This window comes from Neopelma chrysocephalum, unplaced genomic scaffold (assembly GCF_003984885.1).
Source record: "Neopelma chrysocephalum unplaced genomic scaffold, ASM398488v2 Primary Assembly neopelma1_22, whole genome shotgun sequence".
NCBI lineage: Eukaryota > Metazoa > Chordata > Aves > Passeriformes > Pipridae > Neopelma > Neopelma chrysocephalum.
Genome location: NW_020897689.1, coordinates 5282206 through 5305739, shown reverse-complemented (window position 1 = coordinate 5305739; position 23534 = coordinate 5282206). Strand labels below are relative to the sequence as shown.

The following is a 23534-nucleotide window of genomic DNA, read 5'->3' as shown; positions in this document are numbered from 1 at the left end:
GCTTGGCCTTTCAGCCAAGTGCTTTGCCTCATTGTGATTTTGGGTAAAATATTATCTGATTTCCATGGAGTGGAGGACAAGAACAACTGCTATCACACTTACTGGATATGGCACTTGAGGACATGGTTCAGTGGTGAACATGGTGGTGGTTGATAGTTCGACTTGGTGATCTCAGAGGTCTTTCCCAACATTAACCATTCTACAATTCTAGGATTCTATATGTGCAAATGCAAACAAGATCTTCAGAAAATTAATGTTTCAGTGAGGTCAGGATATCTTACACAGTGCTCATATCCCATTTATGGAATGGGACATCTCCCATTTCATAATCTGGAGCTGCTATAGTTACAGAAAAGATTTCATTTCCAACAATGCTGCACCAGAGACTTTGACTAGGTTTGAGCAAAGCTCAGTATGAACTCCAGCATACCAGAAAACAGCCTTTGTTCTCCACCATGGCCACAAGTCCTGGATGCAAATCCCCAAATAAATGGTCCTGGCACCCCTCCCTGCAGCCCCTGGCTCCGAAGGCTTACCATTGGGTCGGACAGGAGGGCTGCGGACCAAAGGGCTGGTGGATAAACTGGTGAGTACCATGGCTGCTGTTACTTTATCCATGTCCAGTTCTTCTGAAGACTTTCTGAAACACAGTGAGTGGGAGGCAGGAAACACATCAGCAAATATTTAACTTTTTTTAGGTTTTTTTTTTAGTTTTTTTTAATACCAGCCCAAACCCTAAGCCAGCACAGCACAGTAACAAAAACAAGCTGCTGCACAGAGTTCTCAAAGCTTCAGTCTTCTGGCAACCTGAGAATATCAAGTGGCTACTACAAGCAAACTAGCTCAGTGTAAATAGGAAAGGAAGCAGGAAAAGAGAATACATATTTGTATAAATTCTTGGGATTATTGTGACCCTCTGTAACTTTAACTTTGTTCTTTATTTTTCAGAATTTCAGCTATTCGTATTCTTAGAGCTAAGTGTATACTTAAGGTAGTTTTCTTTTTCTTGGATGAAGACACAGAGATGCAAAGCTGGATAAGTTAGTAGCAACATTAATAACATATACTACTCTCTGTAGGGTGAGGAAGAACTATGAACTGGAACTCAGGGATGTGAGTTTGTTGCTTCTGCTTAATGCTATTAACCTCTCCCTACTTTCTCCAAAAGACTGATCCTAAATTTTTCCCAGTCAGACCATAAACCAATTATTTCAAATAATTAGGAAACTGGCATAAAAACCAGGCAGGCGGGGCAAGGGTGGGGAGAGAGAGAGAGGGAAGATTTCTTTTGTGGGTGTGATGGGCACCTGAGCCATCAGGATGGCACAGCGGGAAGAGAGTGGCCCATCACTCTCTTAGCTGGGAACCTGTATAAGTCAGAGCAGAGGACATGGGGAATGGGTAATAAGGAGGGCAGCCAGCTTTCCAGGGAAGGGAGGAGAAGATGTGGACAGCAGATAATGCCACCAGGGACCAGGCTTCAGTGACCCATTGCTCAAGGAGTCATGTTTTTTTTAAGACAGTGAAGGATTTTGCCTGTAAAATTATATATTTCTTCCCCCCCAAGAGTAACTCTCTTCCTTACAATGCAAAATTTCTGAAGAGTGAACGTACCAAAATAAAACTACTAAGCCCATTAGGTTTGGCAGACTTTTGCTTTCCATCCTTGTGGGATTTCCACCTTGCGGGTAGAATCAAAGCAGACAGCTTCTTGTAACCATTTGCTTTCGAACACATGACTGATTGTCCAAAACCATCTTTTCATTTTGTATAGGTCAAGTTAATTTTGTTCTTACAAAAGGACACTTTCCCCCCTCTATGCTGCAATGTGGGGTTTCTCAAATTGCATCTGTGCCTTGCCAGGAGCTCTATTTAACCAGTCAGGTTGAGTCCAATTTAAAGCCCAATATGAGAAGTGGCCAGCTATCTGATGTCTCCCACCAACTGCTGATTGGTAAGTCACCAAGAGGAACAGGACATGCCGGGCGCACTCCATTTGCTAGAATCCTATCTCACCCACCAGGTAGAAGGCTTATTAACTGGAAACTACGCTGCAGTCAAAGCCTCTTGATATTTTAGTGAGCAAACCTCGAATTCTCCATGAAACAGTTCACAGCTGCTTTCTGGCTGATGCAAGGACCCACACAGATGCTGATGAACACTTTCCCACGCCACACAACAGCTTAGCTCTCCTGTCTTTTGCAACACATCAGTGTCTGGAACCAAAACGCTGATGATGGTTCCTGCTGCATTATCATTTATATCCGTAGAAAGCTTCCCTCAGCCAAGGCTTTTGCAAAGAGCACAGCAGCCATATGGTCATCATCAAGTACTGGAAAGGTCTCGGATATCTGCTATAATCAACTGAGACCTGAATATGTCACCCATCAGGTCCTCATGCCTGCAGAGAAATATTTCACTCAGAATGCCAAATTCCTCTGGGCTCAGAAGACCCTTCCTCAGGGATGACATTGAGAATGCTACACTTTCTGAAAACCAGCCCTACCACATGATTTTCCAATTACCTAATATCCCAGTATGAAAATCCACTTTCTGAGAAAGATTCAGTGTCTCTGTAGTCCATTCCTGCCAAACTACAACAACTGTCCCTACACCTTTATCCAGCTGTGGATGAACTGCTAATATCTGCACTTCTGCAACACAGGAGGAAAAAATGAGCACAAGTTCCTGATATGTTGCAGAAGCTGATCCCCAGTGTCAGCCTTCCAACTAGGCTCTTCTGTGTGTGCGGCAACACGACTAACCTGCTCTTCATCAAGGCCTCTGCAGAACTGCAAAATCACACCACAGCAGATGATGCAAGTGTTTCCCTAGTTGATGTCAAGATGTCAGAGTCTAGACCCGGACCTAATCCCAAAGTTCCCCCAAGCAGTCTATAAATTTAACTTCTTCTAGCTCTTTTGTACTGATTTTTTTTCTCCCCTCTACAATGATAAGCACTGCTGCTCTGAAAAACTAACCCTTGCTCCAAATAATTTTGCTATGTCCCAAAATTGTCAGCATTGGCATCTGTGCCTAAGGTGAAAGTTTTCACAGACAGACAAAGGACAGGAACAGTCATGAGAATTCTTGCCATTTCTAGCCACGCTAAACCACACTCTTGCAGTTACTGGAATGCTTTTTTCTACCTGGTCCAATTTAACAGGCTAACAGCCCAAATAAAACAAACTTTGGACTTTTTCTCTGTCCATTTTGAATCATGGTCATTTTTACTACTTCTAGCTCCTCAGCTACATCCAGCACACAAGGAATGCTGCTCTCATGCTTCTCAGCCACAAGATTTTAGCAGCTACAAGTTCTGGCTTATGTGACTCTGCTCCTAAACACATTTTTACAGTTTGGCTCATAAATGTAAACACACATATTTCATATATCACTCAGCCAGTACTGTTGCAGCAGCAGCAGCCTTCAAGAGATAGGCAAAGCGTAAAACTGAAGACAGGAACCACTTAAGCCATCTGCATTTAGTCAGCATTACATGTGAGTTGATGCCTTAAGACTGCCCCAGTATTTTCCAGCTTTCTCTGCTGGAAAGCTGAACCTGCATACAGCTGTTAAACAGTGTTTGCACTGAGAGAGGAGAATAACTCGTTTGTTACACACAGATTGTTCACAAACCATTTATCACACCATTGGTGAGGCAATTTTCTGTGGACTGAAGTTATAACCCCTGATGTTGCTTATATTGTTATTAGGTGTAATTAAATTTAAATAAGTTGCAAGATCTTCTACTACATTAGCTATGAAGATTTTCTCTTTCCTCCAATCCCACATCTGAGTCTCCAAAAAGCCATCTCCCAACATCTTGATGGATGTGCTTGTGTCAACCCAGTCTGCATTTGAGATCAAACAGTTCTGGATCCTTTATTTTCGACTCTTTGTAAATCCAAATACCTGCCAATAGCTGAATTACAATCAATCACCTGATATATAAGCAGCAGAAGTTCCAGGACCTTGGGGACAGACCTTTTACCACCACACCACGTCTCAGCTTCATGTCTCCCTGCTTCCTCAGTAGGCAGAATGATTTCACTTGATCCCTGCAATACCCTGATCTATCCAGCCTGGCCTTTCAAAGAGTCCTTTTCTTTAACAGCCAAGCCCAAATTAAACTTAGTTACTACACTTACTCTTGCTCAATCCTTTCCTTGGTTTTGCTGATGAATTTACTACTTTTTTGATAATTTATCAATGTTAAGAAACCATCACACTCCTCAGTCAAAGCTTTCTACAAGGAAAGACTGGGTTTAAGCTCTAAAAGATGAGAAAAAGAGAGTCCAAGACAAGCCCAAGGCTCTGCAAGTGCCTCAAGCCAACACAATATCCAATCTCCTAATGTCCCATTTCCTCTGCTGATCCTGGCCACTGTGACTTCCACGCTCCCTAGTAAGTGTTATTCCCATCTGGACACACCTACATCACACTTCCATATTTTCTTCTCTATCAACCACATCATCATCTGTGTTGGGAACCTTTTTTTAAACCCGCTCTCAAAAAAATCTTTAAAAATACACATTTTATTATAGTTTTTTAAGTCTTTAGTCTATAATTTATTAATTGTCTGCCTTAGATCAAACAGCCTGCAGTTTTTCCTCTTAGAAAAACTGCATCTTAAGTCAATACTTTTCTCAAGCATATTTTAAAGGTCCTGGAGAATATTCTTAGAGCAGAGAAACTGGTAGGGGTAGCAGGTGTTTTTTGATAAAATTGACCTTACTCAAAATGACATTTAAGTTCATTTGAAGCAAAGAAAAAAAAAAACAAATTCATTTTCCCTGTCCACAACTCCAAAGCTTTCAGTTAATTCCCCGACCAGAAACTTCTGACTCCAGTGCAGCAAAGCTCAAAGCAACCAGGCACAGGTTCACTGTATGGAAAGTGCTTTCCTACACTCTGGAGCTGCCCCAACAGGGCGGGAATGCAGACCAGGCAGCGTTTCTTCACCAGGGCTCTGCTCCCACCAAGACAAGGAGAGGGACAGCAGCATCCTGCAGCTGGCAGGACCAGGCTGCATGGGGACAGAAACTGCAGCACCAGGACATGAGTGCAAGGAGAGGGGAAAGGGAAACACATTTCCAATTACTTCAAGTGGATGTTGACTACAAAAGTCGATGGTCAGATTCAACCTTCTTCTCCAGAATCACATATCCCTGCTTTCCAGCACTGTTGAGCTTGCCTTTCCTTAACCTACTCTCTAAACAATAACCACCTGAAGCTCACATGCTCTAAACATTCAGATTTATTAAAAGGCTTATATTTTCCTTTGTCCTGGCAGAGGCATGTGCTACCTATTTCTTACTGCTATCCTCACCAGAGGGATATGGTAAAAAAAAAAATAAAAAATTGACTAGGATTGATAAGGACAGAGGCAGCCAAGCACAAAAATGCTATTATGCTATGTTAGCTGGTTACTGTCCTCCACTCAAAACCAGCTTATGACAGTGGTTCACAAAACACTTGGACCTTTTGTTAAGGAAGTACCCTATAAATATGTGTGCGTTAATATGCTACAACTAGGACAAAATAACAGTATATTTAAATATCTATTTATATCTCCCTCCCATACTTATATGTGCTAAAGTCTCATAGAGACCTCTGAAGTCTGACTCTGATCACTTGATTACAGCCATATCACACTGATACTGTCATACTGAGCACTGTATTAATAATGATTGATAAACACATTGCTACAGGCTTTTATACACCAAAAATATGATTCATCATATAAGTAATCACTGCAAGCAGTGTACTACTAATAACAGAAATGCTTCTGAAAGAAATAAAAATCCTAATTTACATTCTACAGGTAAAAAAAAATTCTTTTTCTTCAATTCATCATTACTAGCAAAACCAATATCCTAACAAAGAACCAGCAAGAAAAGCCACGTTTGTGGCTGTGACTTCATATATCTAAAGTAATTACAACCACTCTTCTGTACTAAGCAAAGATCTACATCATGCTGCAAAATATCAATCCATAAAATACTTTACGTTTACAATAACACTTGGTTATCATCTAAGAACTCAAAATACTGACAGTACAGATAAATAAATGATCTTACTTGTTGCTCTTATGTTTGGTTGCTGATTATGGAGATTAAAAATTACCCATTCGCCAAAGATAAAAACTACAGAGAAAATGATCCACATAAGCAGTCCAAGGTCCTCAGCATTCTTTTCACTGTAACTTTTCACAATAAAGCAAAAAGCAAAGGGAAATATTTTCAAATAGTATATTAAATCAGTATAGTACTGTAATGATAATTACTATTTGCACATTTAAGAAGAGAAATGGTGTTTGATATCTGAAGCGGAGATACAATAATAATGCACTAATTAGAAGCTAGGGATTTCTGCCTTTGCTCATCATAGCCAAACATAAAATTAACATTTTCCACATTATATTTGCAGGCTAGTTCTTATGCAGAATAAAGGGCCTTTCTCTGTCTGTTTCTGCTGTCCTTGTCATACACAAGCAGATTTTTTTTTTATGCTGACAGCTACTATAAATTAAGACAAAAATCTTCTATTATACAAATATAGGATCTTTTCTTCTAAAAAAAACATACATACCTGAACTTCTCAAGGAAAAAAAGAAAAATGCATCAAAGGCACTTCAAAGCTCTTCACCTCCTCCTGGCCATGCAAACAGATTTAGTGATTCAGTTATTCAAAGGGCCTTTGGAAGTCTGGCTGGTGTGTTAGAGCCTGTGAACACTTGACAGAGTCATCAGTAACCGAGATGCTGACTTTCCATTTGGACCATAACTGCTTAAAGACAATAAAAAGTCTCTGCAAATCAGTCCTAACAGACGGGAGACATTCACAGAGTGGTTCTCAGCATCCTGGAGTAGCAAATACCTTTAACAGCAGAACTGAAGAAAAGTGGTGTGTAATGCAGGCAGGTTTCTCAAAGTCTTTTATTTTAACTCGCATCAGACCTTTTATCATTTTCCACTGCTCCACACAAAGAAGGCCTGTTTTTACAAAGACATATTTGTCTAGCCATTGTCACTAAAACGCCAAAAGTTGACAGAAGAGAATCCATTAGTTTTTACAACCATTTTGTAGATTTAGATATCCAAGAAATTGTGATATTTGGTTCCAAAGGCTGGCTGATGTACTCCCCCATACACAGGGCTCTCGCCTGTCTCTCCCTCTGCTGTTCCTGCCACCTCCTCAAGCCAGACAGCTTTCCAAGCCAGGTGCGTCCCCAGGAGCACCTGGAGCACCCTCTCCCCACTGTGGGAGTACAGCCCAGTGATGCTACCCTGTCTGCTCTGGAGGCTACCACCACACCAGGCCTCTTTGGGGAGTGCTGGCAGAGCTGCACTAGCAACAAAAAGGACGCCAAATTACTGTGATTTCTGCTGTCTGCTGTAAATACACCCCACAGGTATGTTCTGCTGTCACTGTCCCTGCTGCACTCCAGTGGCAGGAATAGCTGCTTTGCCCTCTAAGACTCCCCAGAAAAGTTTGCCTAAGTTTTGTAAAACAGATGGAAAATGCCTTTTTCCTAGAAACCTTTTTTATCACTGCTCTTCAAGCAATTTGTCTGACTTCTAAAAGGCAATTGAAATTTCAAACCTATCCAGTTGGGACTAAGACTGAACTCTATATCTCACTATCTGTTTTACAAAATACAGGATATAGTGTGCTGGGAGCGGGGAGGGAGAGGATGGGTAGTAAAACACTGCTCTCATTATTGGCCTTTGATAAGATCTACGGTTTTAAATGCTGTGCATAAACAGGAACAGTGAGGTAAGCTAAAGTCCACACTGGGAGATAAGCTGCAGTTTACAGGAACAATTTATTCCATATATTGAAAAAGTTGATCCAATGATAATTTTTACTTTTCAAACAGCTGCAACATATCAGGAAAACTTATCTGGCAAAGTGCCCTTGGGGCTGAAGTAAGAATATGACACAGAAATTGTCTGCTTCAAAACATAGCAATCAAATAAATGGTAATCACTTGATAGATTATGAGTGCAAAGCAAAAATTAAATTTGGAGTGGAATAACAGAACCCTGCAGGGAATGGTAATCCCTTATGGTCATCCACAACCCTTGAAGATTTTTTGGGAAGATTTTCTGTTCCATTTCCTCTGCTTTAAAGGCAACTTGCTGATATAAAAAATAACTCCGTCTCTGCAAACCAAGTCTTAATAGTGCCCTGAAGCAACAGACCAATTATTCAAAATCTTATCCAAAATATTCACATTCATCCCTTTCCTCCTTTTGCCACTGTTATAGCTTGTTCACAGACACATCCCCACTCATAAATGAGATCACTTTGACAGGGTACTGTTTACAAAAAGAAAATTTCAGACTTCTGATGCCCTCCTCAGGGAAAGAGGCTGGACCATTTGCTACAATACCTGAGTGGTATTGCTCAGGGCAATATAAATTATGATGCTGAACATGAAAAAAGATGGAAAAGTAACAAAACAAAAGAAAAAAAACCAGAGTCCAAGTTTATCAAATGTAACAAGAACAGTGCCAAGAAACGTTGTGAGGTGCTAAGGGGAGAGCTGATGCCACCTGAGAGCACAGAGAGAGGGTAAGACACCTTGCCTATCCAGGTAGCTGGTTCCCACTGCTGCTGAAAAGAACCAACGTTTGTGATCCTCATGCGGCCCTACAGTCGAACATCCCGATGTCTGATGTCTCTTTCACAATGTTCTCATTGAGCCTGCTGTAAAACTCTTTTTTCCACAAATCTTCCGTAACTTCTGAGAAGAATTATCTTACAAGTGATTAGCTGAAGATATACTTAAAGCAGATGCTATGAACTTTGTCTTTCCCAAAGTAAAAGAGAAAACACAAGGTCAGAAATGTTTCGCTCTTCCTTCTTTCCCCATTATTTACTCCAAGCAGCATGGTTCCCACACTGTATGAATGTAAGTCTAACACTCCCAACATATGTTTTACAATATTAATGCCTATATACAGTCCTAATGCATCTACATGGATAATTTGGTTAGCACTATTTATCTCTAAAAAGTTGCTGTATGTAAAGTTTAAAATATTTAACTTTTTTTGCCTCCACACATTAAAATATACCTTTTTTTCCTAATAAATACACATTGATGAAACACTTGAAAAAACTTGCAAGTTTTCCTCTCACAAACTGAAGAGCCACAGGCATGATGTCCTGTTGCTACGTATATCTACTACTGTGAACAAGATGGCAAGCACTTTGCTGTAATCAAATCAGTCTCAAAAATGACCCAGGTGTCAGTTTCTGTTTACTGTGGTAGTTTGGTCTAGGCCTTCCTTGGTGACCAGTTTGTAACCAAGGAAGTGCCCAGATTTACCTGGTATTCCCTACGATTTTTACGTAAGCTGGAGTATAAGAAGAAAGGAAGAGACGCCTTTGCTCTTTTTCCTTCTGGTGGCTTTGGAGGTGCAGGTTCCCTGCTGTTGAGTCTGCCGGGTTGGGGAGCAAGGCCTGGTAAGGCCTTGTCGACCTTGGGAGGCAGAGGCTGCCGGCTGTCAACCAGCGTGACTCTCTGTTATCCCAAGGAGAGTAGTAAGATATTCTTTGCTAATTCTTTTAGTTGACAGACCTTGGGCTACTGATCGGGATATATATATATATATTATTTTGGTTTTTGTTCTTCCCTTCCCCTTTCCCTTTTTTCTGTGAAATTGTATATATATTTCAACTGTACATAACTGTAATATAAGTGTAAATATATTTATATATATATTGCTTTGTCTCTCTCGTTTCCGGTTCTTTTGGTTTTTTTCCCCTCTTCTCCCTTGGTTTGGGGGGGTGGGGGACTTCTTGTGGTAAGGTTTGGAGACTTGGCAGGGAGCCAGCTCCAAACCATATCAACTGTTAATATTTAGATGTCACTCTTTTTGAGTTTTCCAATTCCTTATTTTTTTTAAGCAAGAAGTAAAGAAAATCGGAAATAAAAAAACCACCGACTCTGGACAAGGCTGTCCACAAGCACCAGTACTGCTGAAAGAGATCTGGAGACTACAGGCAAGAAACACCTCTGAGATGATCCTCTGCTTCCTGCCAAAGTGAGATAGCATATCCCAGAGTGGAACCATTAAACCGTTGTTTCTATGGCTATCTGCCGGGTTATCCTTGCTATTGCCACAATTCAAGAGACACCCATCAAGGTTCATCTCACAACTGGTTGGGTTTCTGCCCCTCCCAATCCAGTAGACACCTGCTTCAGAGCAGGGAAAGCACCCAGCTAGCTCATCTTGTCCTCTTCACTCCCAACTTCCCTTCATCTCTATGTCCTTGGACCAGTTCTGCAGGGCTGTATGGACAACAGTACCTGTGAAAGCTAATTCACAGCTCTTTTGCCTATGTCCACACATTCCATGGAGAGCATCCAAGTACACCTCTTCAGATGGGTTCTTTTGCATTTCCCTGATCATCTACAAGTCTGTGTTCATCTCTTGTTGATGTGAGTACATCCATCAAGAACAGAGCTGCTCTAAGAGTTATTAATATGGTGTTGTCCACATCTTCTACAAGGACAGTATTATTTCACTGTCCCTGTTGAAATTGCTATGATTTGACTCAGAAGGATAGCTCAGTCACCTGTAATGAACAGTAGATCCCCACTGCTGTTCTCTTCATCTCTCTTTTACAGCTGATGAAGTTGGAATTAATTGGTGCTAATTAACTTTTTTTCTCTTGAAAGGGTGACTAAAATGTTTCCTTCAAAATAAAGTAACAAATGCAACACAAAGAGAACACTCCAGATCTTGCCATACATCTTCTATCACCTGTGCCTCTGGATACTCTTCTTCTCCACGTTTTCTCCATCCTCTGAACACTGTCATCATGTCTGGGCTTCAGTCATGTTCTACACCAGGAAGCACTGCAATCCAGCTACATCATTCAGAGACCAATATTATCTTTTAGCAGATTTGATTTAATTACTCTTCCAATTGTTCTGTTGTTTTCACACTATCAGACATAGAGAGCAGAAGCTCATCATTGCTTTATTTGCTATGACATTGCCTCCTATCAATTGCCTCTTTGACGTGAACATACCCTGTAACTTCACCATTTCTTTACATCAAGGTCCTTCCATGTTGATGAAGCCACAGTTCAGAATATGTCATTGCCAAGGGAAAAAAAGGTAACAGGAGTTTCGGAATGATAATGTCTCAGTCTGCTAGAGACCCAGCCACTGTTTGACTTTATAGCAACTCGCAGTTGTTCCAAATTAAACATGAAAAATATAAAGCAAAGTCCCCGAGGCTATTCTAGTGTCAAGAAACTGCCTTCACCAATTCTATGCCATGATGACTCAGGAGACGAGCTGATGTTCTGACAAGACACTGGCAATGTGTGAAGAGCTACTGAAGGCCTGGGTCCTTCTGTTTTAGGAAAAAGAGTGCTAGATTACAGACTAAAATAGATACCACCACATTAAAAATACATTCTGCAGCAAGTAAAACCATATTGCACACACTCTACACCATATAATCTTGTTTTGGGTGACACATAGTTTACCATTAGGTCTTTCAGAATTTTCAGGCAGGTTGCATTTTGTTTAAAATCTCACAGTTATAGATGAGAGGTTTCTGTTGTTTGGTTAGCACCTGCAATTTGAACTAGACATTATGAACTGTGAAGTACCACCACCAGATGATTTCCAGGCCCGGAGAAGCCTAACATACAAAGTGTCTTAACAAGGGCACACGGCCTTGAAACAAATAGGGCACAAAACCATCTCTTCTCTGAACCATCTCTTATAAAGATAAAATATATTTAAGTCAAACATCAATCTTTCTTCTTGCCTTTTAAACAATTGTTCAAACCTTTCAAGGATCCTAAACAACTTCATTTTTTCCACAGGAACCAAATACAACCTCATGGATAGCCATCTTCTCATCTCATAATTTAAACATTTGTTACATGGATATGAATATTTTAAAAATGATGGGTATAAAAACAGACACTACAAAACAACTAAAATCTGCCAGAACATTTGAGAAGATGAATGGGCAGTAAGTTAATGCTGCTGTACACACTGGGCAGAGTAGAACCTGCTGGGCATGAGCCAAAGGTGAGTGACACCACAGAGCCATGCCAAAGCGTCACTAGGGCTGCCAGCTTTCTATGGCTAAGAAAGCCATCTGCACAGTTGGTGTGTGGAAAAGTCAGAGCTTCCTAAAAGCACTGTCCCCTGCATGTACACTGTACAGTGTGTGCTCGTAATTGTCAAAGAAACCCCAGACAGGAATAACTGCACAGGAATTTAGGTACCTATGTACAGCAGAATGGTTTCAATGAGAAAATGAGAAAGTATGGACCATTTAGACCATATGTTCTAGACAGCAGCCAGTGTTCACTGACGGTAGATGTAAGACTCCATCACTGTACATATTTCTTCACCATCTTCACTAACTTCATGCTCCTCCTTAACAATCTTGCTTTAAAATAATCTCCTGTAGAAGGCACCTCTTTAGTCTGTAAACAATTAAAATTGTTTCCATATTTCCCAGCTCAGGATGTTCTCTTAGTGTACAATTTTCCTACTGACAGATGTTTTCAAAGAGCAGTGGTGGCAGATAAGTCATCATTTTGCTTCAACTGTGTTAGGATCATTTGCCAAGTGCCCTGCACACCAAATAATGAGAGTTAAAAGCCACAACACTAGGTCTAGAGTTGTGCTTTCAAAGCATACCATGGCTATGTGTCACAGTGTGAAAAGGGATGTTTCACACAGAAATCTGGCGACGTTTTGGCTGGGAATGATCGTGCTTGCTGGAATAGCATGAACTGAAAAGGTCTGTTGTAGTAGGAAAACCAGTACCGTGCACCACTTCTTTGCGTTACACTGCACTGAAGGCCATCAAGCAAGTTGTCATAGTTCATTTATACGACGTGACATTATTGTATCTATATCAGACTTGCGGATCTACCTTGAACTAAATAAGCATTTTACTTTGGGCCCCTTCACCACTATTTAAAGTGCATTTATTCACTTATAAGCAGTTCTAGCATACAAAAAGCAGCAGCACAAGTGATGATTCATAACAACTATGGATACACAACTGTTTCTTGTTAAAGCCATTGGGAAGTCATTCAAGCCCTCACAAAATTTCTGAGCTCTGTTTTCTCACCTTTGATACTGTTCTATGAGGGAAGTGAAAACTTAGCCCTTTTATGAAGAAATGTCAATGAAACACAAACAAACAAAAATCATAGTTTTCATATTACAGAATCATAGAATGTTTAGGTTGGAAGGGACCTTAAAGATCACGTAGTTCAAACCCCCTTGCCATGGTCAGGGACATCTTTTACTAGATCAGGTTCGCCAGAGCTATACTGGTTATGTTTTTAAAACACATGTAACAATCCCGGTGGAACAAACTGGACCTGAAATCACAATCTGACCCTGTAACTGAGACAATGGCAACATGGCAATATCAAATAATCAAAAACTAAAGCAGGGGAAGTCTTACATTCAATATCTGCAAGTGGCAATATACAAAATACCTTCCAAAACGGTAAAGGATGCAGAAAAAGTGGGGGGGCAGCAATTACCAACTATAGTTCTGTTGGGATGGTAGATTTGGGCAAAATAGGTCTGCAAATTATTGCCCTGTCATTTGTTTCCAAGCAGCTTACCTATGATCTGTAACACCATTACAGGAAACAGTAACCAAAAGACATATTTTGAATGAAATAAAGACAGAAGGTAACAAAAAGTCTGGAGATACGGAAATAGAAATGGATTAAGAAGTCCTATGAAACCTGTTTTTGATAAAGCACCGTAAGCATACAAGATGGTCAATTTAGATGGAATAAAACTGAAGGGAAGTATCAGGAATGTTTATAAGTACTCCCCATCTAACTGTTTTTCCAAGATGCTTTTAACATTAAAGATTCATTGTGCTATATAATATATCTGCTCTATGAATCCAGGGGTGGGCTTCTTGTGTTTTTGTTTGGTTTTAATTACTTGAATGCTTTGTATTTAAAAGAACGAAACCATTAACACAATGTTCTACCAGAAGAACGCCTCTGGCTTAACTCTACTGTCATCTTTAGTGTTCTTGTTCTGAATTCAACCTTTTTTTCATTACAAGAAACTACTAGAACTGTGGCCTGCAGGTATCAAAGGGATACTGAGAACACACTGCCCAGCCTTTGGCTAGTTAGTACTAGGTACAGCTTGTTCTTCAGTTTGTTCTATTAGATAGAAACATTCTCCTTGGGAATATATGTATTTGTGTTAATAATTGTTTATAAAGCCACAACACAACAGTGCTGTACGGACTCAGTTACGGAATATGTTTTTGTAGTATTCAAATTACATAGCAGAACATGCTTGCCTCTTTTTTGATTGTTTTCATTTTGTTTTGTGTAGGAAAACAATGCTGTAACAAATATTACAAGTGATAATTACCATGACATAAAATAGCCAGTCACTTATTGTGGGTCTGGTATTATGATCTTGTTATTTATTCTCAGACTTCTGTAAAGTTACTTCTGCTGCTGGGAGGCACATGAACTGTCGCCAAAAGGAATCACACCAATAAAATTAGCATCTTCTCCACTTTTCATACCATCCCATGGAAGCAGTATTCTGTGTTAAACTACAGATGCATGTTGTAAAAATCTACCAAAGTCTTACTGAATACTTATGAAATGTTCATGTTACTGCTGAAACTATTAACCTTATTTCTACTTCCATCTACCAAAGATAATACAGGCTTTAGTAATAAGATGGCATCATTTTCCATTACAGAACTCAATTCTTTTCCTATTCCCATATAAAGAAGTGGATTCTTTTCCACTATTAGTCAACAACATACAACATCTTCCATCTTTTTTTCTATTTTCATATGATTTACAATGACCTAATGGTCTTGATTCTTTGTCTTCATATAACAAACACAGAACAGGCTGAGCATGTGGAATGTTCCATGATAATGAATGAGAGTATTTGTAGTCACAGAGGCACTGGCATTTAAACTTTTGATTAAAATTATTTAAAGAACTCTCTTCATACACAACACAGAGAATGGCACCTCTTTCTTCAGAATGGAGTCTCAGAGGAACACTGTTATTAGTTTAATCTTAAAATCATAGCCACTAGAAATGTAGGCCTGGAGAGCTGTGAGAACTGCAAATGCAACACATCCCACTTTGCACACTGTCAGGCAGACTGCCCACAATTTTAATAAATTCAAACATCCTCCCTCCTCAGCTTCTCCCCTATCATCTTAGTCCCCCCGTTATGCCCTGCTCCTGTTTTCCTACACTCCCTTTTCCTCCTGACACTGGGCTTCCCCTAGCATGCCTGTCTTTTCCAACTACCATACAAGAATTTCTGGGAGAAATAAAACCCCTACAATCTAATGAAAACTTAAAGGTTAAGACAAATAAAGCCATTAACAAATAAATAAAACTCTTCATAAAACAGATGAAAAGGAGAAGCTTCAGCCATGAGCAGCTGGCAGTCAGGGTTTGGTGCCTGCGTAACATTCCCTTTCACCAAGTCCCCTCTGAGTCCTGTGCAGGACCTTATAATTGATTTTTTTTACTCACTGATTTCATATAAGGTAAAGAACCATGCACCAGATGTATATTTGTCATTCACTTTAAAGGAATATCTTAAAAAGATAATTGCTAACTTATAATGCCAGAGAAAAAAAAAATCAGTCACCCATTTGTGTCCACAAATGGGATTTCCTAACGAAAGATATTCAGCTATAAACAGCAATATGCAGAGCATGATAAATCACTTTGAAGCAAGCACCTGTAATACACAGCCTCCAAAGAACATTTCACAACGAAAAATACTATTAAAACAGTAACACAGGCTTTAGGACTGATTTTTCTTGGTCTCAGTTTGCAACTAGGAACATGTTTTGAAGATTTGAAAATAAACTCAAGGGCAGATTCAGCTTGTGACAGTTTCCGTACGCCTGCTCTCCTCCCTGCCCTCCCTGCTCACTGCTGCGCTGAAGGGATGCTCTGTCACAAGGGATACATCAACCAGCCGACCAGCAAGGCTGTTATGCAATACATCCATCTGTGGTTCCTGTGCTGGCATTGACTGCTCGCCTTAGGAGAGCCAAGCATGTCAGCATCCTTGCTTTGCATTTAATGGCTCTCCTTGTTCTTTAAATAACTCTAAGGATGACGTTTGTGTGTCTCCTCGCTGTCATAGCTGGCTCATGAAGAGCAATGCATGGAGTCCTAGCAGTACAACAGCAATTGCATTGCCCCTGGGACTGCAGTACTGGGAACTGGCAAAATCCTGCCTTTCCAAAGCAGAAATCCAGCAAAAAACCCCAACACCGAACACAACAGGAGGTGAAAAAGCAAAGGCTTAATCCCCGAGCATTTTATTTTGCCTGAGTCTTCATCCAGGCTGATATCTGATGATCAAGCACGCTTCTAGCTGGGCTGCACAGCAGAGACCCAGCCCAGAAAGAGAAAGCTGCTCCCTCCTGTTTCCACTGGTCCATCAGCAGCCCAAGCATCCCAGTATTGAGATGTATAAGACTCCGACTGGTTTGAACTGGTCTAGTTTCTGTGTTTCTGCCTGGATAATGGAACTGTTGGTAACTACAAATATTTGTCCCCAATTTAGTGGTGTTTAGATAAACACCCACCTGAGTATCACCTATGACCTATGCCTTAGCCAAAGATTAATAATCAGAAAACACAGATTTTCAATTGGACAGTGCTGAGTGCAAACACATCAGTCAAATACACTTTAAAAAAAGAAAGAAAAAAGCTTTGATCAACTTCTGTAATTCACACCTTCCTTCAGCATACCTCACTCCCAAGCAATATATCTCAGACAAATTCAAACATTTGTATCTATTGATGTGAAAGAGACAATTGTACCAGAAAGCTACATGTGCTGGGCTGTTTAAACATACTCATGCACTGTCAACTTCAGGAGACAGATGTTGCTTTGGTATCCAGACTCAAGACAAGCATGTCTGAACCACCTCAATCACTTGATGGTGGAAGGTCTGTCAAAGGTATCATCTTTTCTAAATACTTCATGAAAATCTAAAGCAAAATAAAACCATGTTGTTGCATGTGTGTTCACAGTCGTGCTTTTCCTAGAATAACCAGTAATTCAGAACACACAACGTAGCACAACCTTGTAAGAATCAGTTTTTCAGAGAATGTTAAGATAAAAACTTTTAAAAAAAAATTAATTAAAAAAAAAAAGGTTGCAATCACTTGTTGCAATCAGACAATATGATCAACACAGCCTCACGCATCACTCTTGAATCAAAGATGTGTAGAAGTAAAACTGACTTCACATTTTAGACTAGAGGACATTTGAGTTATTCAGGGAAGCCCAAATGTCTAGCACAACTCTGCTGTGGTATTATTGTCAAGGTGAACAGTCAGGATTTTGGATATATTGCAGTAATCACAAAAGTAATCACAGCCTTTGTTTTTTTGATTAACCTCCCAATTTTTTATTCCTCAAGAATAAGCAGTTCCTTTCTCAGTTAATTTTTCTTAAAAATACCCCTATTGAAAGAATCACAGGAGACTCACTAGAGTCAGAGAAACGTGCAGCTTTTAAAGCTTTAAAAGTTTCCTTCACAGAAACTTTCACAAGTAACTTAAGTTTAGAGTATAATCCAGTAAACAAGGGCTGTATTCTCACCAAATATAACATGGAACAGTACTTCTCTAGTACATGCAATATGTTCTCTGACATAATATCAAGCATTTCTGAGTCATTATGAGTGGGTTGGGGGTTACTACAATGTCAGTTCTGAAAAGGGATATTTGCTTCAAAAGCTGGAAGAGGAGAGACTGCTATTAAAAAGGGAGACTTTCGCTAATGATTTCTAGCATAGATCTGAATAACGTCTGTTCCCAAAGCTAAATCACAGGGAAAAAAATCTGTGGGGTCAATATTTATTTTTGTTAACTCGAGCCTCACTTCAGCTTCAACTTCTATGAAGAGAAGTCTGTAAAAAACAAACATTTAGAGAAGCTTTTTTGCAGCCAGAATTTTAACTGTACTCTTAAATCAAACTCTGGAGTATCCATTTTCCCACTTTGTTTTCCCCCCATGCAAGTTATGACTTTTAGTATTTTGTTAGAAGAAAATCACACATCTTCAAGTCGTGCCCTAGAAGATGATGTTGCAAAGCTGTACGTATAGTCTGGAGGATTTCAGCATATTTCTGGACTTCATTTTCCCACATCAGACTGCTGGGAGAAATCATTAGTTGAAATTTTGCTCCAGTAGCCCACAGTCCTTTTTACTAAACATAAAGCAGACACAATAAAAGGGGTACCCTTTTTTGCCCCTATACTTGCATTCTAGAAATATTTCATGAAGTTATATATTGCTTTTTTCTTCTCTTAGTTAAGATATAATTTGACAAGGGAAGTTTAACAAGTTGAACCTGACCTTGCTAATGTGTAATAGCAATTGATTGCATAACGCTTTTTAAAATTCATTTATAGCAGTGACAAGGATATAGTTATTGGTGGAAAGAGCAATAATAAATACCTGCTCCACTCAGAAATCAGCTGACAGCCCTGGTGAGTTGCTACTTGATTTAATTTCCATTAATTTTCCACTGGAGAAACACCCAGCACGGAACACAAAAGACTCAACAAGAAGTTTCTGCAAATACTTGGCTCCTTTAGCCAAGTGATCCTTTTCCCTGTGCTGTTTTTAAGCCAAATGTGCTAAAATCAATGTTTTTGTGCATGACTGGCTATTCCAAGCATTCTGGAAACAACCAAAACATAGGGTACAACCAATGCACTCCATGAAATGCTTTGAGAAGTCCTCAAATTAGAAAAAAATCAAATGATCAGCTAATGAAAACTATGTATTTTCTTCAAATATTTTACTTTTTATTATACTTGCCATAAATATTAAGAGTCTAATCCCATAAAATTTAGTTTGTACCAGGAATCTTACCAAAACTCATCTTTTTTCCCTCTAGAACAGAACCTGCGTCCCCCCAGAAAATGCCTGTTTGGCATATACTACAGGATTAAAATGCATTGGTATTATGACTTTAGCTCTATAAAAGGGTCTTTGATTAATTACTTCAAATTTAGTTTTTTATTTATTTATCTGTTTAGGAAAACAAAATGCAGAACTATGTGCCAGCTAAGTGGATAGACTGCCTTACATTTCCAAACCAGGAATAAGTGTTCCCATTAATTTAAAACTCAGTTCTGGAAACCATGTACTAGAAATGGCAACATGAAAATCTACATGTCGGGTCCCTCTGAAACAACCGCGAGCTCCTGGAATAATAACTAAACAGGAGCACAAGTTAAAATGGATCTGTACCGCACTATATACATAAATATACATGTACATTATATGTATACACACACAAGCCAACTCCAAATTAGCAAGCCCAGGTCCCCACAGGCTGGCTGTTTGGTGCTGGGGAGAAGGCAGCACAACAGCACTGCTACCCTCCAGTACCATGACAGCTCAGGATTAGGTCCAGCCAAGGGACCACCAGGTGTGATGCCAGCAAGCAAAGTTCAAAGCTGCATCCCCCATCTTCCAGGCAAAGCTCTTACAGTTGCAGGAACCTGTAAATCTCACCTGCACCTCAGGAAATCAAAATCCAGCCTCGAATTTAAAAACTGCATTCTGTTGAGTTTGTTAATATATGAAACCAAGTGTTGGCTTCCCTCCTTCCCATCTTCTCCCATCACACCTATAGTCAGCAGTATCTTAAAAAACACAGCAAACAACAGAAAAAACTATTCTGAAAGCTTTGGTAACAAATCTAGGAGACCCATGCCTGCATTTAAGCTTTTAAATGTAGTAAAATACTGCCTCCAGCTCGATTATTCACTTTCCTGGGAGCAAAATGGGTATAGTTGAGAGCACTGATTATTCTCACTCTCCCGCAAGCCACTTGAAGTCATACTTGATTTGTAGTTTCCATATGTTTCCTTAACTACCATAATTGAGGGATGCTTTTTAGTAGCAGTTCTGAAACTGATTTTGTATCTTTATCAAGGCTAGCAGGAAAGCAGCATTACACCTCTCTCTGCATCCCCCTGCTCAAATCTCCACATTTTTAACCTCATTGCCTAGAACTGTGTGCTTGGTGGAGCACCCAGGGCTGCTTCAAAGGGAAGTGTGGGTTTCTGTAAAGAAAGCTCTTCTCTCACAGAAGCCTTTTCGCATTTTGACACAAAATGTCTTTAACGCATCAGTAAGTTTTACAAACCACTGCCATAAGCAACACATTTGTTTTCAAAACGCTCCTTTTGAGGATTTTTAAACCAAAATATATAGGATACTCGACACTGAGCTTCAGTTAAAGAATGGGTTAGCAATACATGCAAAGCTGGCTGACACAGGGTGGGATTCAGCTCCACGTTAGGACACCTATATTCAGGTATACAAGTGGGCTATGTGCCTGCACTCCCGTTACTGTCAAGAGACATGTGGTCACAATAATTAGAAGAACACAAGACTAGACATTACCAGCAGGGTTAAAATTTGGCTTGCTTAAATTTAGGTATATAATAATTAGAAGAACACAAGACTAGACATTACCAGCAGGGTTAAAATTTGGCTTGCTTAAATTTAGGTATCCAGCATCTTCAAGATGCCCTAGCACATCCACCCCCCAAGTCATTAGCTGCTGCTCCCAGAGGACTCAGGAACTTCACGGGTCACATCCAGAGCTCTGCACAGGTATCTCAAACACCCGACAGCATGTAACATGGCACTGGATGTTTATGTCTAGCCAACTCCATCTTCTACTTGGGGATTCCTTCAGGGTAAGATGAACTGATCTCTTAAGTCAACTGGCCTCTGTATTGAGGATATATCCTGACCACAACAACAGCTTACACAAGATAGTTTGTAATTCAGTAATTCAGCTCTCTGAAAGGAAGATCCCATTCTCACTTAGTTTTTCAGTACAGCAAAATAGTTCCAATTTTACATATGGAATGGCAAAAGAGTGACAAAGTTTGTCCCCAGCATCAGCTACACCACCACAATTGGTGCTACCAATTCAGCAGTGAAACCCAAAGCAGATGCCCTTCCATCATTACTTCTGGAACCAACAGCATCCCCAACAGCGTTTCAAGGTAACTTTACAAACAATTAATTAAACTTTATTTCAACAAACTCAAGGTGAGGTTTGTCTCAAAACTTCTAAATCTGGGTAGCAGGCTTATTTTTGCTTTTGTCTCTGAATGCAAACTGCTTGCCATCTCAAAGATTAAGTTTATCCTCAAGTACAACTGGACATAACATGCTATAAAATACTGGAAACTACATAATGTTTATTCAACATTGTATTTTTTTTTTACAGAGGGCCATGCTGGGTTGTTAATGCTGAACTTATTTTGAGTTGACCTCTGAATAAGTGGGTTTTGGCACTGCTCCCATTCATGGTGAGAAATTAAAAGATTACTATTTTGAAAGTATACAAACTGGCATGGTATGCAATTTGTCTGTCACAGATAAAGCTGATTATAAGGAAGCTGACACTTAAAACTTCAAGTCTATTTGCTTTTTTCCAGACTTTCTTAATGCTCCTTGAGTGGGAGAAGGACAGGGAGCACTAGCAGTGTCCCAAATGAAGTGTTTCATAGGTGCTGAAGAGCTGTTACCTGCTGCCCATGCCTCTAGGATATTTTCATGAAGATAAAAAAATGCTGCTTCATTATCTGTTTGAGTTCTGGAGACTAAAAGAATTATACTAAGTCCTTCCACACCTTCAGTAGCAGGAGATTTTTATTAAAAATCTACTTGTAGTACCATATACATAGAATACTTTTTTCTTTTCCCTTCAGAGAAGAGGATAGCTAGTGTAGAATTCCATACTTTAAATGGCTGAGGTAATTTTTAGAAAATTTTCCTACTGGGCTACTTTTTTGTGAACTTACTGATAAAAGCTTGGCCTTTGGACTGAGTTATTTCCCCCAGCAACAAGCTGTTTGAGTATTATTCCCCAACAAAACATTTATCTGTTTGTTCACTTTTGGGATATTCAGATCCCAAATCTGAAAGCAGAACACAGTGATATTTGAGTAAACCCAGTGTCATAACTCAAACCCAACCTCTACTTAATTTCAGATTTCCCTGTATTGTATTGCTGTCTTACAGCTACCAAGACAGATGCATCTAATGGAAGTGGCTAAAGTACCTTACATCAGGAGTGAATAACATGATAAGGCTGCTACAGATAGCAGCAATAATTAGGTTTAGAAATACAGAAGTTCACCCTGTCCTCATCTCAGAAGGTAGGTGTGGCACTGAAGGAGAAGGGACAAGGTACTTATGAGAAACTAAAATAATGTTGAACATTTATCTTGCTTCTTAGAGAGGTCCCAAAGTATTTTCCAGATGCTAGGCACAATTCTGGTCTCACTCATTGAACACATCATCTCAACCTAGCATCTTAATCTTTAGAAAAATCTGTTAAAATGCAGTTTTGAGAGAATTTCACTGAATCTAAGTATACAAAAGCACTAACACCTCTAGCCTGCAGCAGTGCAGGAGTCAGAGTACAGGAGAATCAGTTCCCAGGTACTCTATCTGATTTTCAAATAGCTGCTCTGACCTGCTTGCAAAATGGCACAGTTTTTTACAAAAAACCCAGACTGGATCTCGAGGCATTTTAGGAAGCCAACTTCTTTCACAGTGGAAACAAAACTTTTAAAATCTTTTTTTAAATTTGCATACAGAAAAGCATAACTATCTTCTATTAAACACAGTCAAATTCCTTAGAGCAGCAAAGGGCCAACCTATGTAGTTCTCAGATATTTTCTCATAGCTTATTTAAAAAAAAATATATTAGTCTAAATGTGGTCTTTAGAAAGAGAAGAACGTGCTTGGTTTTTTTTTCTAACAGCGCCCAAGTTTTATACTGAAAATCCTATTAGAAATAAAACCCAGTTATAAAGTGGAACAATAGAGCTTTGCCAATGCTACACTGCATCTAAACAAGAAATACATACATACATACATATTAGGTTTACATATCCACCTTCCACAAAAGGCAATTCAGATTGCTGCTGAAAACTAGTAGTGCAAAAATGTTAAGGAATGGGAATGGGGGGAGAAAAAAAAACTTGCTTATCCTTTTGGGAATGGCAGACATGCCATTCTCTAACAACATTGTGGAAGCAAAATAGAGTTCACTCTTTTGTTTTGCACTGATGCTTGTTTTTATTTAGTAGGAGCTCTCATAGGTCTTTAAATAATTCATAATGCAGTGCCTGTTGTTTAGTTCAAGGAGGGAGGCTGGAGAATGTTAATCAAACCAGAGATGAATTGGCACAGCTGTAAATCTGCAAGGCCCCTCCTCGATGAGCTCATCCCCTAGCACTGCAAATTAGAATGACATCACACTTGCAAAGCCGCGGGCGCACTCACACTCCCTCCCTGTCTCCTCCTCCCCACACAGGATTTCTGCTACTTTTTCACACAGCTTTTTCCCCCCAAAAGTTCATTATATACAGATATATCTAGGTAGAAGGAGCAGAAGCTGGAGGACCTGCACTAAAAT

General features: G+C 39.6%; 1 protein-coding gene across 5 annotated transcripts in view; it reads right to left on the bottom strand.

Moving 5' to 3' along the window:
• Positions 1-23534, bottom strand: part of ZNF704 (zinc finger protein 704) — a 128227-nt gene that overhangs the window by 82503 nt on the left and 22190 nt on the right. For all 5 annotated transcript variants that reach the window (XM_027688391.1, XM_027688467.1, XM_027688212.1 and 2 more), the window contains exon 2: positions 537-640. In XM_027688391.1, the coding sequence (XP_027544192.1) occupies positions 537-640 (104 nt within the window). The remainder of the gene's footprint in view (positions 1-536; positions 641-23534) is intronic.